Below are 14,115 nucleotides of genomic sequence, written 5' to 3'. Positions count from 1 at the left end.
AAAAATCACGATCTCATTCGTCTTTCAGTTGAAATGCGTCATATAACTTTCCTATCATAAACTTGGTTACCCAAATTCATAGTTTTTCAAATGACTTCTTGCACTACCTAAAACCTGCCCAATTTGTTTACGTCTCAACCCTCCAAACCCCCGACAACAAAAAAAACTACACACGTAAAGCGGAGACAGCAAAAGAGAAACAAAGCCACCTGAACCAAATATATGAACTTAATTAGCTGATCCATCTCTAACCATGTTTTATGAAAGTCAAAGTGTGATGATTCTGTTGTCCATGCCACATGGCAACGCATTTATATCTGGACAACTTCATGGCATTTTTTTCACATATGTAGTTACTGACTCTTGACATACAAAGCCAGCGTCTTGATGGGCATACAAATTCCAGCATCTTATGGCATAGAATTCCAGCGTTTGATGGGCAGATTACTTTTCTCATGTATAAGTGTCTAATTTTCCTTACTGCATTGAAAGTCTGGAATAAGTGCAGCGACTGCACTCACATGCATTGATTTCTTAAAGGAGATACACCTAAAACTGACTTTGAGGGAATAATGAAACAATTTTATGAAATGGCAAGAAAATATGAGGTCAGTAGACATTATAAAGAAAAAAATAGAAAAAGCTTTGCGTAACTCAGTTCTTCTAAGTAAATTAGACGAGTATAAGAAATTTTAATATCTTTCGTTAATGCCCTACATCAATCTGTTAATACGACCTTAATTGAATAACCATGATATAATCCCCTATGCTCGTAACTGTTATATAGTTGATAAATAAAACAGTTGTAACCAACGTTTTAAACATCGTTATTGAAATATATCGGATATGTCAAATTCATATCGGATCCCAGTTATCAGGATATATCTGGGAAAAGTAGTAAAATCGCGATGTATATTGGATGCTAACGTATATAATATGATAGTAATCTCAGCACATTATAATGAAACATAAAACATACTAATATATAAATAACACTTGTTTAGGCACACTTCCAAGTGTTTTGTTTAGTGGAAGCGAAATAGAATTAGAATTGTATTGTTTTTGTTTAGCGTTATCGCTCGTGAATATGGAAAAAAGAGGTTTTGTCTCCAAACCCAACCAGTTCACTTAGAATGTCAATGTAAAAATCGGCGTGATTTTAGCCAACGAGAAATCGGCCGCTTATCAGAGTTACACGAATATATTAGCGAAAAATCGCGCTCAAAACTATATGCGATATATTTTTGCAAAAATCGTATTGGTCATAGCCCAAACACTATATATGAGGATAAATCGATAAAATCGGCCTATTTTTAAAACATTGGTTGTAACAAAACACAACATTGCTTGCTGCGCTTGAATGAAGTATGCAAGTTGAGAAATCATGTTGCTATGACCACACCCACAAAACCACGTGTGTATGTCAAGTAGACGCATAAGGGCGAAGTTCGAATAAGATCTGTAATATGAAATAACCAATATTTGTCCATCAATTAAGGATGTTGAACTCTAATTTTTTTGTTAAGTTATAGTTCATTTATGTCTAATTCAAGTTTATATGGTGTCTTAAGCCTTTGCTATCTTTTGACGTTTTATGAGCTTCAGAGTGTTTTCAAATGACACTTCTGAAGTCATGTATTTTTTCATAAACATTTCTGGTAGAATGCTTGCATTTTGTGTCATGAAAATGATATTATTTCTTAATAGTCATTATGTTAAACTATAAGAATCTATTTTGTGCGGTGGGGAAAAAAGGAGCTGGTGTTTTATGATGTGATAAAAATCTATTTGTCAAGTTCATGGAGAGGCTTTTAGTGTGTTACAACCAACCCACCCCCCCCCACCCCACCGCACGCCCACAAAAAAAGAGAAAAAAAACTAATCTCAAAAGTCACCCTCTTCTTCCTCTTTCACTAGCATTGTCTTCCTCACCCAAAGGAAAATTCTAGCTTCGTTCTCATATGCATCTTGCAATGAACCCAAACTGAAATATTGAAAAAAAAATTAATCCTGCTCATCCTTGCTCCTCGATTCCATAACAGAAGGGATTAAAAAAAAATCTTGCTCATCTTCCATCTTCATCCTTGCTCCTTGTTCATCCTTCCACCACTTGAAGACTTTCCTCAGGACGATGCTCCTTATAAGTTCTTTTCGGGCATGGCGGCTTTTCAATTATTTTTGGATCAAGCTTATCTAATGGTAGTTAATCATGATATCTAGCTGATTGCCCTTATGCCCTGCAAGAAAAAGACAATGATCTGATGTATTTGGTTAAATATTCATAATCAAATGTCTATAAGCTTGGATGCATCAAGTTAGTTGTTGTACATATAATAAATCTTGCATGATAACATACTACTTTTCAATTAGTTTTTCATATTACTTTTGAGGTCTAACATTATTCATATGCCTGAAACAGTCTAGAAAATGTCAATGATATGGTTTTATCTTATACTAAGTCACAAGAACAAACTCTGATACAAAAACTGATACAATCAAGATTGATTATAATATTTTGGATTAAGTGTTTTGTTTAACATAATTTTCTCAGCTATATTAATTAAACCTTTCTCTATCATTTCTTGGTTTCTCCTCGACATGTCAGCACGACATGTCGACATGTCAACAGAAACAGAAGATGGTGACTCTGAGTTCAAGAAGACTAGCTACTGTTTTCATGTATGTTGATTGTCAAATTTGAATTTTGACATGATTAATAAAATCATAATAGCAGTGAATTGTCATCTTATATGATGATTTTGCTTCTACACAACCCTAATTTGATTCTATAAAACATTTAAAAATTATTATCATTGCCTATTTGCACCGTCTTCTTTAGTTCATTCACGTTCCCGACCAATTCCAATCTCCATTTCAAATGAATTTAGTTTAGAAACTCTTAAATTACGATATAAAGAACATATGGCAAACTACATAAGGTCTCTAAACTAATTAGATTTCATTAGCAAAATTAGGACCTAAAACAAGCTCATTCTTCAATCAATTCGACCAATTCAATGACAAATCTTCAACTTTTAAAGACATCAAATAAAAAAATCAACTTGCTATTTAGGGACAAGCATGTATTTTGAGGTTGCTAACAACCTTTACGAAACAAACTAAATACAATACAAAAATGCATAAAATTGATATTCTTTCCTTCAAATTTTATCAGTATCATTATCCTCAAATGCAGTGTGATTATCGGCCCCATTGTCCATATATTGGCGTCCACGGTCCCATCATTAAGCCGCATACCGCCCGAATGGATTCTATTTGGAAATGGGAAAAACCATTAAAGCTAAACATTTGAATATTTAATAGAGGCAATACAGTAGAGAAGGAAGAAGATAGTTGTTCACTTCTTTCTCAGAGAGAAAGGATGAGCGTGATTGGGTTTTTTCATCTTTTGTGTTTGGCTTCGTTGCAAGATGTAGAGGAGGAATAAGATGAACTTTTTTTTTCTTTTGGGTGAAGGGGTAGTGTTTACAAAAGATGAAAAGAGAATGTGTTGCTTTCTAGTTTAAATTTACGGTCACTTTTAAGCATAATTACCTTGTTTGACGATTTTTTCGCAAAAATATTAAACCACATTAGTTATTATTGAATAGAGCCAATAGATATTTGACACATCATGACACGAACAAAGGGGGTTGGTGCCCTTTTTCATATCATGTTGCATTAAATAGATAGCACCAGCCTCCTTTTTTGTTCCATATCGTGCTGCATTAAATAGATCACACTAGCCCCATTTTTTCCTCATATCGTGCGGCCCTAAATATTATCCAACAAAATTAGTGAACAATGTAATAATCTGATCTTCTACTTTGTGACTAATATCATTATTTTTTAATGGTCTAAACTCTATATTCTGCAATACGAGATTCTTCATTAATTAGATAAGAGATTTGATGATTCTAATCTGCTAGATAGTTGATGCAAAAGAGTGTTCAATTGTCCTTTTGTGAGAGGAAAAAGCACATATCAGGATTTTACTTGTTAAGTAACATATGTTGATGATTACAATAGGTAGAAGATGATCTCTAACTCGCATATTGTTTAGCAAATACTAGAGTAAATCTTAATGTCTCTAGGATTTTGTTTTTACCCTAGGTTTCTCTAAGGTTTTCTTTGCATATTTAGAGGTATCTTTTTTCTTTCTTCCCCATCTTTCTAACATCTCTATAATCTTCATCTTCAACTATTTTCTGCTTCTGCTTCTACTTTTTGTCTGACTCTTTATACATGATTTGAGTTGGCATTTGAAGCTTTGATGTTAAAGGGTTGCATTGTTGATTTTGCGTATCAACCCTCCCAGATATGGGTGAGCAAATGGTCGGTTCAGCTAGTTTTAAACATTTTTATGAACCCGAACTGAACTGATATAAAAATAAAACTGAACGAAATCGAACCAAATTATTTTGGTTTGTTAAATTTGGTCATTTGGTTGTTGCTAGCCTCAGTCTTAAGCAGCAACAGGCGAGCAACCACGAAGGCAAGTGCCATCATCGTAAATAAAAGGACAGAAATCTGATGCTTTCCCTCTGTTGTGATGAGAGAGAGCTAGCATTGAAAAAAGAACTCAAAACTCAATCCCATGGGTTCACTGTGTGGGCCCCATGTATAGTGGAGAGAGGTTTGCTGGGTGCGTTAGGAGTGAGTATTTCTTATATCGGTCGGGTTGGTGGATACCGTTTTGGAATATTAGAACCCGACCCAGACCGTGGTGTCTACTAAAACGGAAGCGAAGTGTCCAAAATTGGGTTGGTGGATACCGAAATCTGCACATCCCTACTACCAGATCATAGGGAGATCTTTATGAATTATCTTGTTGACCTGTAAGGAACCAACTGGCTTTGCGGGCATAGTGATTCTTTTGTTCTTTTTTCTTATTGCTTTCTATATTTTTTATATGTTATCGTACTATTGTTGCATTCCCAAGAATTTGGATTTAGGTTGTCCTTTTTTATTTGAATCTGGTATGTCTTTCTTGCAATGATCATATGAAACCATCTGGGTATTGAGACTTCAAGATACGAGATATTTCTCCAGTGATGTGCCTTTATGGCATGTCAAACCTCTTTCTTCTAGACAATGTTTTAAATATCAGATATCGGAGAAATGTCGGATGTTCATAATTCATATTGGGTTGTGGATATCGGGAAATATTGGGGTATGTAGTAAATATCAGAATGCTATAACGAATATTTGCATATATATTATAATGCACTAAAATGTAATCTCAACATTCTTAATGAAATCTAAGCATATAAAATGTAAATAATATATGTTTAGGATCACTAATCAACCTTATAAAACGAACAAAAGTATAAATCAACGTTACACCATTTTTGTCTGGTTTTTTTTGGCTAAAATGTCATTTGATATAATGGAAAAATCATGATATCTCAGCCAAAAATTGCCGAACAAGGTATATTATTTTGCAACAAGTCATATAAAAGGATACATCGGTCAACATATGAGTTGGTATATCGACCATATCGGAGATATATCGCCCAAAATAGCAAAAAAAAGTAGTAAATGATATTTGGAGACCATATCGGTTGCGACAAGTCCTGTAGAAGGATATATCGGGCCATATCGTGGATATTTAAAACAATGCTTCTAGATTATGTGAATTCTTTTAAGATCCTCTCATATAGGAACAAAGTTTTGTTAGAGACGGTATGGTTGCCTTTTGAAGGATGTGGGTATTCCTAGATGCCCGAGTGTCCAATGCACAAAATGTAACACTTCACTAGCTTATGCTTTGTCGTCATATTCTATTTGTATTTGAATAAGATTTCTCTTTGTTACAGGCTACTTTCTTCCAGCCTCAAATTCAGCAAGATGTTTTCATTGGAAGATGGTGGAAAGTTCGCATGTTACGTTCAGCAAGTGGTACAAGTCCAGCAATGAAAACATATATGGACTTGCCATTATATTTCCATAAAGCGGAAATATCCTATGGAGTGGGCTATGAACCCGTCTTTGCAGATATAAGCTACGCATTTACAGTAGCATTGCGTAGGGCTATTCTTGGTAAAAGAGGTAACAATCCAATGGCAAATCAACCGCCTAAGAAAGAACGTAGCTTGCCATGGTGGGACGATATGAGGTACTACATCCATGGGAAACTGGGTTTGCATTTCACAGAGACTAAATGGACTCTACTTGGAACAACTAACCCTTATGAGAAGTTAGATAAACTTCAGATTTTTACAGGTTACATGGAAATCCTGCAGTCAGATGGACGTGTATCTCTTTCTACGAAGGAATTCAATGCTTATTTAAGTAGTCTGGAAAGTCTGGTAAAAAATTGTAGTTTAAAGATCCCATGCAGTAATTCTGGACCTTTTCTCTATTGTCCTGCATTGTCTATTGATGTTACTATGGATTGGGAATGCGACTCAGGTTTCCCTCTTAATCATTACTTGCATGCGCTTCCTCGAGAAGGGAAAATTCGGGAGAAAATCTTTGATCCTTTTCGATCAAGCTCTCTCTCACTTAAGTGGAATTTTTCTTTAAGGCCCTCTTTGCCCATGAAAGATGAACCTCTCTTGTCTACTGGTACAGGAAACAGTGAACTGTTAGATGGATCCATGTATGAGTCTTCACATAAGTTGGCCAATGCGTCATCAAACTCCCCAACAGTGAACTTGGGAGCACATGACCTTGTTTGGATATTTAAGTGGTGGAATTTGTTTTATCTTCCTCCTCATAAGCTTCGATCTTTCTCACGATGGCCCAGGTTCGGAGTTCCTAGAGCTGCCAGATCTGGTAACTTATCATTGGATAAAGTTATGACTGAGTTTTTCCTCTGCCTTGAAGCTACACCAACGTGCATTAACCACATACCTTTAGGAGATGATGATCCAGCTAGTGGTCTGACATTTAAAATGACAAAGCTGAAAGTGGAACTCTGTTATAGTCGTGGAAAGCAGAAGTTTACTTTTGAAAGTAAGCGTGATCCTCTTGATCTTGTTTACCAAGGTGTGGATCTTAATCTGATGAAGGCATACTTGAACAGAAACGATGCAACTTCTGTGGTTCAAGATCTTCAAATAACAAAAAGCTTGCAGGCTGCAGATAAATTAAATAATGAAAAAACCAGCTATATAAGTGGTTGCACTGAGAAATGCCGAGATGATGGTTTTCTATTGGATTCAGAGTATTTCACTATACGGAGACAATCTCCCAAGGCTGATGGTGCGAAAATTTTGGCTTGGCGAGAAGCTGGTAGGAAGAATGTCGAGATGACCTATGTGAAATCTGAGTTAGAAATTGGGAGCGAGAGTGATCATGCGCGATCTGATCTTAGTGATGATGATGACGGCTTTAATGTGGTACTTGCTGACAATTGCCAGCGAGTTTTTGTTTATGGCCTTAAGCTTTTATGGACTATTGAAAACAGGGATGCTGTTTGGTCATGGGTTGGTGCAATATCTAAAGCATTTGAGCCCTCAAAGCCTTCTCCTTCACGGCAGTATGCACAGAGAAAATTATTAGAGGAAAGACAAATTTCTGAGGGGGGTGAAATGCATCATCATGATGCTGTTAAGCCATCTACTTCTACAGTTCATGGTGTTAGTCCCACTTCCCCGCAACATATTGAGCCTTTGGGAACACACCCTTCTATTTCTTCAACTGGAAAATATGAAGGCTCAACTAATGTAGCTGGTGAGATTTTCCAGAGATTGTCTGGTATTTTTAGGCATTTAATATATGGAGAATTTTATTCATTCTTCTTGGAAAGATTTTCATGCTCAAGCTTTTCTGATACAATTGAATTTCATGGTGCCATACTTTGTTACTTATGATCCAGTTACTCATGGAGAAATTGGTGACTCTGAGGATGGAACACGGCACTTCATGGTCAATGTTATCCAGCCTCAATTTAATTTGCATTCTGAAGAAGCTAATGTAAGTTTACTATTTCCCATATTTTTCTACTGTTATATAACTTTGACGACTTCTCTATTTTCTTAGATCATTCCATGATATATATTGCATCCAAACTCATTAGTGCCATTGCAAAGTTTTTAGTTCCTTAGAAGGGGTTATATCTCGCTCACAGGATCCAGTTGCCCTACAATTTGGTCTGAAATCATTACTTTATATGTATTGAACTAAGAACAACAGCTCAAGGTGTTTTGGAGGTGAAATGCCTTCTGGTGAACATATGTTACACACAGCCATGAGTTTTAAACTCAGCATTAAAGCATAAATGTAGTCCCTCATTCTTCGTCTTGCCATCATGATGTTTTCTTGGTAATGGTAGCTGATAATTATCTGAATAACCATGTTGGAGAGGAAAAAGGAGAAACAGAACAGGAGAATATAGCTTAGGCTTTGGGCAGTTTAGCACAAAAAAGCGCGAAGGCTATCTTTTAATTAAATTTGAAGACCCACTACATGAGGTGTAAAATAAACCATGTATGTGGGAAGAGTAAATGTTTAGTAATGGGACTGCACTATGTCTTGAGCTGTACTCACAACTTTTCTGACACCTCATGTTGTTCTTATTGCTTCAACCATATTATTCTTTTCACACAGTTTAGGGCGCGTTTGGTTGCCTCTTTTAGAGGGGGAAATGGGTTGAAAGCCTGCCAAAAGTGTTAGTTTTGGCAGGCTTTCCCCTTCCCCCTTATGCAAACAAACAGCCCCTTACATTTGATCAAATTCAGTTATTCCTTGTGCCATTAAACCATTAACATTATGTAGTTTTCATGACATAAGATCCAATATCTTTTAGATTTGAGTGCCAACCTTAACAATTTGTTAAAGCAGCATGAAATCCTCAAGAAAAGTTGAACAATAACACATACCTTAGACTGCATCCATGCATGTGACAACCTTATAGATAATAAAATTTCACTGAGTATATTAATCTTAATATGAAAACAATTTATCTTCTATCATTGCTAAAACGAAATTGCTTCCAATTTAATAATCAGGAGCTACAATCCAGAATTGTTTGATGTGAAAGTCTTGATGTTATGGCGTGAATGGTTCTCGTACAGAAGCTTGAATATTGTAAACAAAATTTTAAGCCGGATCCCTTGTCAACTAGTGTTGTAAATGTCCAACAGGAAACCATGTTCAATCTGTGAGGATGTTATCAACACTCATTAGTAAGTTAAGCATGTCCCTATCAGTCATGTTTCAGATCCAGTGTAGTATCTTTGAAGAAGAAACAAACATATGAAAACCAATGTAATTGTCACGAGCCAAACAAGGATATAAATGCATCGTTGACTTGACTATGAAGAAAAAGGCAATATCTCCTAATCCAAAAAGCATAATCTAATATATTATATATGAAAATCTCCTATCTCGATGAGACAGAGCCCTCCAGATTGGCACATTTCTAAAAGTCCATCGGTGATGCTCTTTTTTTTGGGAAATCCGAAAATAATTAGTTTTTTGTTTATTTTTAGTAATAAAGTTGGAGTCTATTTAGGGTAGGAAACAAATTCAATTTTGATTCGGTTTGGACTGACTTTTTCATTTTGTTATAGGGAGTCTTTTAAATAGTTTTGAAGAATTTCTATCTTTTAGGAATTCTATTCGTAAATAGATGCAGACTTTGTTTTTCTATTTAAGAAAAAGAATTGTAAATCCTATGGATAGATCACTTTTTTATCAATAAAATTCCTCTTATAATATTTTCTTCATGGATTTGGACTGTTCTTCAAGGATGCAAAGAAAACCCCTTAGCGAATTTCAAGGTTATCACTTCTGCATTGTGTTAACTGTCAACAAAGCTCAGTTTCTCCAATCTGACGGCAGGCGAAGCCGATATTACTAGAGCCAAGGTCCGAGAATTTCAACAAGATCTGGATGTTTTCATGTTGTTTTTCTATTTAAGAAGAATTGTAACCCTATGGATATCATTTTTTTTATAAATAAAAAATTTTCTTATAATATTTTCTTCGTGGATTTAAATTTCTTTGTGGGTTCGGAGATCGTTCTTCAAGGATTAGAAGAACACGCCTTCATGGATTCCGAGGTTATCATGTCAACACTTCGTCGGTTTCAGCTACCTCTTTACATTTCTGCAACTTCAAAGCTCACGATGCTTATTTAAAGTGCATGATAATAAATGTGTAGTTCAGATTTACTTTACTAACAGGGAAATGTTTTAAGCAGTGTACGGATAATCATGATGCATATTTTGCTACTCTTTTCATAATCTGGAAATGATTGTTGTTAGCTTTTAAGCTACACATTTGATTGGGTTTGAACAATTACTGTTATGTGGTGTAGCCTTTGCAGAATTTTGCATAACACATATTGTCAGTATATTGTTCTACATTTATCATCATTTACTTACAGTAAATTATTTTTAACATACCAGGGTAGGTTTCTGCTTGCAGCTGCTAGCGGCCGTGTTTTGGCTCGTTCCTTTCATTCAGTTCTTCATGTTGGTTCTGAGATGATCAAGCAAGCTCTTGGTACCAGCGGTGTCTCTGTTCCTGAAACTGAACCAGAAATGACATGGAAAAGGGTAGAGCTTTCTGTTATGTTGGAGCATGTTCAAGCTCATGTAGCACCAACTGATGTTGACCCAGGTGCTGGACTTCAGTGGTTACCCAAAATTCTTAGGAGCTCGCCTAAAGTAAAACGTACAGGTGCTTTACTTGAGAGAGTGTTTATGCCCTGTCAAATGTACTTCCGCTACACGAGGTACAAAGGTGGTACACCGGAACTAAAGGTAGATTGGCCATCTGAAACTTTATCCACAAGCACAGCTTAAACCATGTGCCATTTACTAAATGTATTTCTGCTGCATAATGTATTTGAGAGTAATGGTTTTGTTTGCTTATTAGGTGAAGCCTCTAAAAGAGCTAAAGTTCAACTCTCCCAATATTACCGCAACAATGACGTCACGCCAATTTCAGGTCATGCTGGATGTATTAAGCAATCTTCTTTTCGCCAGACTTCCCAAGTAAGGCCTCCTAGACACATCCTGCAGTAACTTACACACTGCGTATGTGCGTGTATACTTCATATTCATGTCTAACTATTAATGCATGAATTTCTTTGTTATTTTGTCCTATGTGCGTTCACATGAGTCACCTTTTGTAGCTATCAGATCTTTGTTTGAGCACCTGGATGGAGTGCTTCAGCACTTGGATTGAGTGCAAGAACCACAAGGCAAATTGACATTGAATAAATCTTTTTCCCTTCATTTATGTAGTTTATTCAGACCTTCCTGCAGTATCTTGCACGTGCGCGCGCGCACACACTCTCTCTCTATGTGTGTGTTTGTGTGTATACTTCATACTCGTGTCTAACTATTTATGCATGAATTTGTGTATTTGCATACATCTGTTTGGTATCTTGTCTATGTGCATTCACATGAGTCGCCATTTATAGCTATCAAATTTGTATTTGAGCACTTGGATTGAGTGCAAGAAATACAAGGACAGAATCAATATTTGCATAATTTTTTGCCCTATATTTATGTAGTTTATTCAGACCTTCCTGTCAGATTATATTCTCATGTTACCTCTTTCCTTTTGGTCATGTTTCCTCTATTCCGTTTTATATAACCCTTATTTTATGGAATCTATTATTCTTGTTCATCCTTACCTTTTTTTTATTTAATCCAACTTGCATTAATAAAAAGGCTTGTCGATCTCCAACTTCAAGAAAATTTCCTCCAAACCAAGTAGTGTTTCTGAAGTACTAACATTTAAATATTTGGATTATTTTCAGCTTAATCTTTGAAATGTTTCCGATATTCAACTAGTAACTATCAAAAAAATGTCAAAGGTGTTCGAGAAATGTAAAATAAAGTTCAACGATAAACCATAAAAGCAATCCTTCCAATTTTTCTTCGTCCTGCAGTTCTTTCATGTAAACTGAATTCTGCTGGTAGTTTAAATTGAAGTTAAATCAAAATATCAAACATGTTCGCTTTATCTCTTACTAGGTGGAAAGAAACCTAAAAACTGATAAATATTTGAAGAGACGAATTGAATTCCTTTACGATTCCTATCATGTTTATGATCCCTATCAGCAGCAATGCCTGGTTCTGAATCTTGGGAGAAGGATGAGGAGAAACTTTGATTGGACCGAGTCTTTTGCGGTGTGAGTTATCATTTGCAGCAGTAAGAAACAGGAAAGATAGGACTTGGAAGATTTGCAATAACTAAGGAAAAGATAATGGAAGACCATCAAATTTCATGTCGTCATTTATCATGTACATATTAGTTAGTTCCTAGCTTGCCTATTTTTTCGCGATGCTTGCAGTCAGTAGGAAGCTTGCAACCAATTTCAGCCCTCAGCCTGTTTCAAATATGGTCCAACAGTTAAATAGGAGGGATTTCTCGTTCCTTTTAATACATGTATATCTTGTGTGTATGAACGAAACTATGATTTATACTTGTATCAGGTATATGTTACAATTTATTCTTTTTGGTAGCCACCATATCTTCTTCATTTAACCCTTATAGATTTTATACCCGTATCAGGTATATGTTATAATATATTCTTCTTGGTAGCCACCACATCTTCTTCATTTAACCTTTGTAGATTTTAATAAATGGCAAAGCGAGAGATAAATTGCTTGGGTATCTGACCATTCCAAAATACAAACCCTAATATGTTTTTGTTAACATCTGACTTTGCCAACTGTGCACATTTCAAATACAAACCCTAATATGTTTTTGTTAGAATACAATATCCTTATATTCTTTCTGGTAACCACTGTGACTCTTGTTTCAGTTTATGACATTGAAGTCTTACCTGTGAGTATTCATATAATATGGATACTTCCTGAAGACATTTCAAAAATTTTACATGGAAAATCTTTTTTTCATACTATACTTTTATTCAGCTAGGAGTAGGAAGTACGGTCGATCTGACACCACTCCATTATGAAATGGTCAGATACCTGAGCATAAACCTAGCCTTGAAGTGGAGCATACTATTATTTTCATCTTTATAAACACATGCACACTGAACTTGTGTGCATGTGCTTATTGCCTCAATTGAGATTTTATCCTTAATACCCTGATTCTCACGTACACTTTATTCTCTCTAGAAATTGAATCATAGATAACAATCTTATTCAACTTGGGGAAAAAAAGAAAAATCAAAGAATCATAACATTGAAATAAGAAAAATCTTATATTTTATCCCACCTTCAGATTTATTGGCTATTACCGGTTGTTTTTTCTGGGAAACTGTTGTTATCATTCCATTTGGGTCATGAAAATTTTGAAGGTTTAAATATCCGATGTTAATGTTTGCATGACTGTAAGTTCTGAATCTTGACATCACAGATTCACAATTAACCTGGGCTCTTTTTAGTATTAACTATTTCATAGTATCTGTGAGATTCACAATTTATTTTCTCTTATGTGTGCTCAAAATCAATAAATTATGGGTATGTCTTTGGGTTAAAACGAAAACCTTCGGTTCTCTGGTCCTTTAATTTGTTAGATGAAAACTTTTGCCCATGCAACAACATGTCAACTTGAGCCTTTGTGATCATAGGCAGAACTCTGAAGCTGCCTTTCATAGATGTCGCTGATAATGTAGTTTTTGGTACATTGATACTATAGTTACTAATACTATCTGTTTATATCCAAATTCCATTTTTGCAGGCCTCGTAAAAGTAGCCTTTCTTGTACTACTGACGATGATGAATATGTTGAAGAGGAGGCTGATGAGGTGGTACCTGATGGTGTTGAAGAGGTAGAACTTGCAAGAATCAGCATTGAAGAAAGAGAAAGGGAAAGAAAATTAATCCTTGATGATATAAGGACACTATCAGCTAGTAATGATATTCCTACTGAGAGTGTGGGTTTAGAAAATGATGCAGAATCATGGGTGATAACTGGTGGAAAATCAATACTGGTAGGATACTAACTTTTTCTAATATAGTCATTGGGATTTGCTTGGTGTTTATCTTCATGTGTGGTGACTGTATTTTTCTTCATTAGAAATTTCACCGCCATTGTTGTGGGGTTGAAACTGTAATCGCATTTTCCAAAAAATATCTTTATGTATCTAGCATTGCAATTTGCATTGAGTTTATAAATTGATCCTGATCTATCATTTCTACCAACTTGCTGACAAGTTCATGCTAAACATCCTTCA

The 14,115-nt window shown here is 35.5% G+C and overlaps 1 protein-coding gene across 3 annotated transcripts in view; it reads left to right on the top strand.

Annotated features, from left to right (window-relative positions):
- The window catches only part of LOC109835051 (protein SABRE-like), a 75,704-nt gene that overhangs the window by 48,167 nt on the left and 13,422 nt on the right, over nt 1-14,115 (top strand). For all 3 annotated transcript variants that reach the window (XM_020403049.1, XM_020403051.1, XM_020403052.1), the window contains 5 exons: nt 5,820-7,680; nt 7,826-7,923; nt 10,361-10,717; nt 10,833-10,951; nt 13,620-13,872. In XM_020403049.1, coding sequence (XP_020258638.1) covers nt 5,820-7,680; nt 7,826-7,923; nt 10,361-10,717; nt 10,833-10,951; nt 13,620-13,872 — 2,688 coding nt within the window. The remainder of the gene's footprint in view (nt 1-5,819; nt 7,681-7,825; nt 7,924-10,360; nt 10,718-10,832; nt 10,952-13,619; nt 13,873-14,115) is intronic.

The sequence above is a fragment of the Asparagus officinalis genome, chromosome 3 (genome assembly GCF_001876935.1).
Source record: "Asparagus officinalis chromosome 3, Aspof.V1, whole genome shotgun sequence".
NCBI lineage: Eukaryota > Viridiplantae > Streptophyta > Magnoliopsida > Asparagales > Asparagaceae > Asparagus > Asparagus officinalis.
This window is presented reverse-complemented; position numbering and strand designations above follow the sequence as displayed.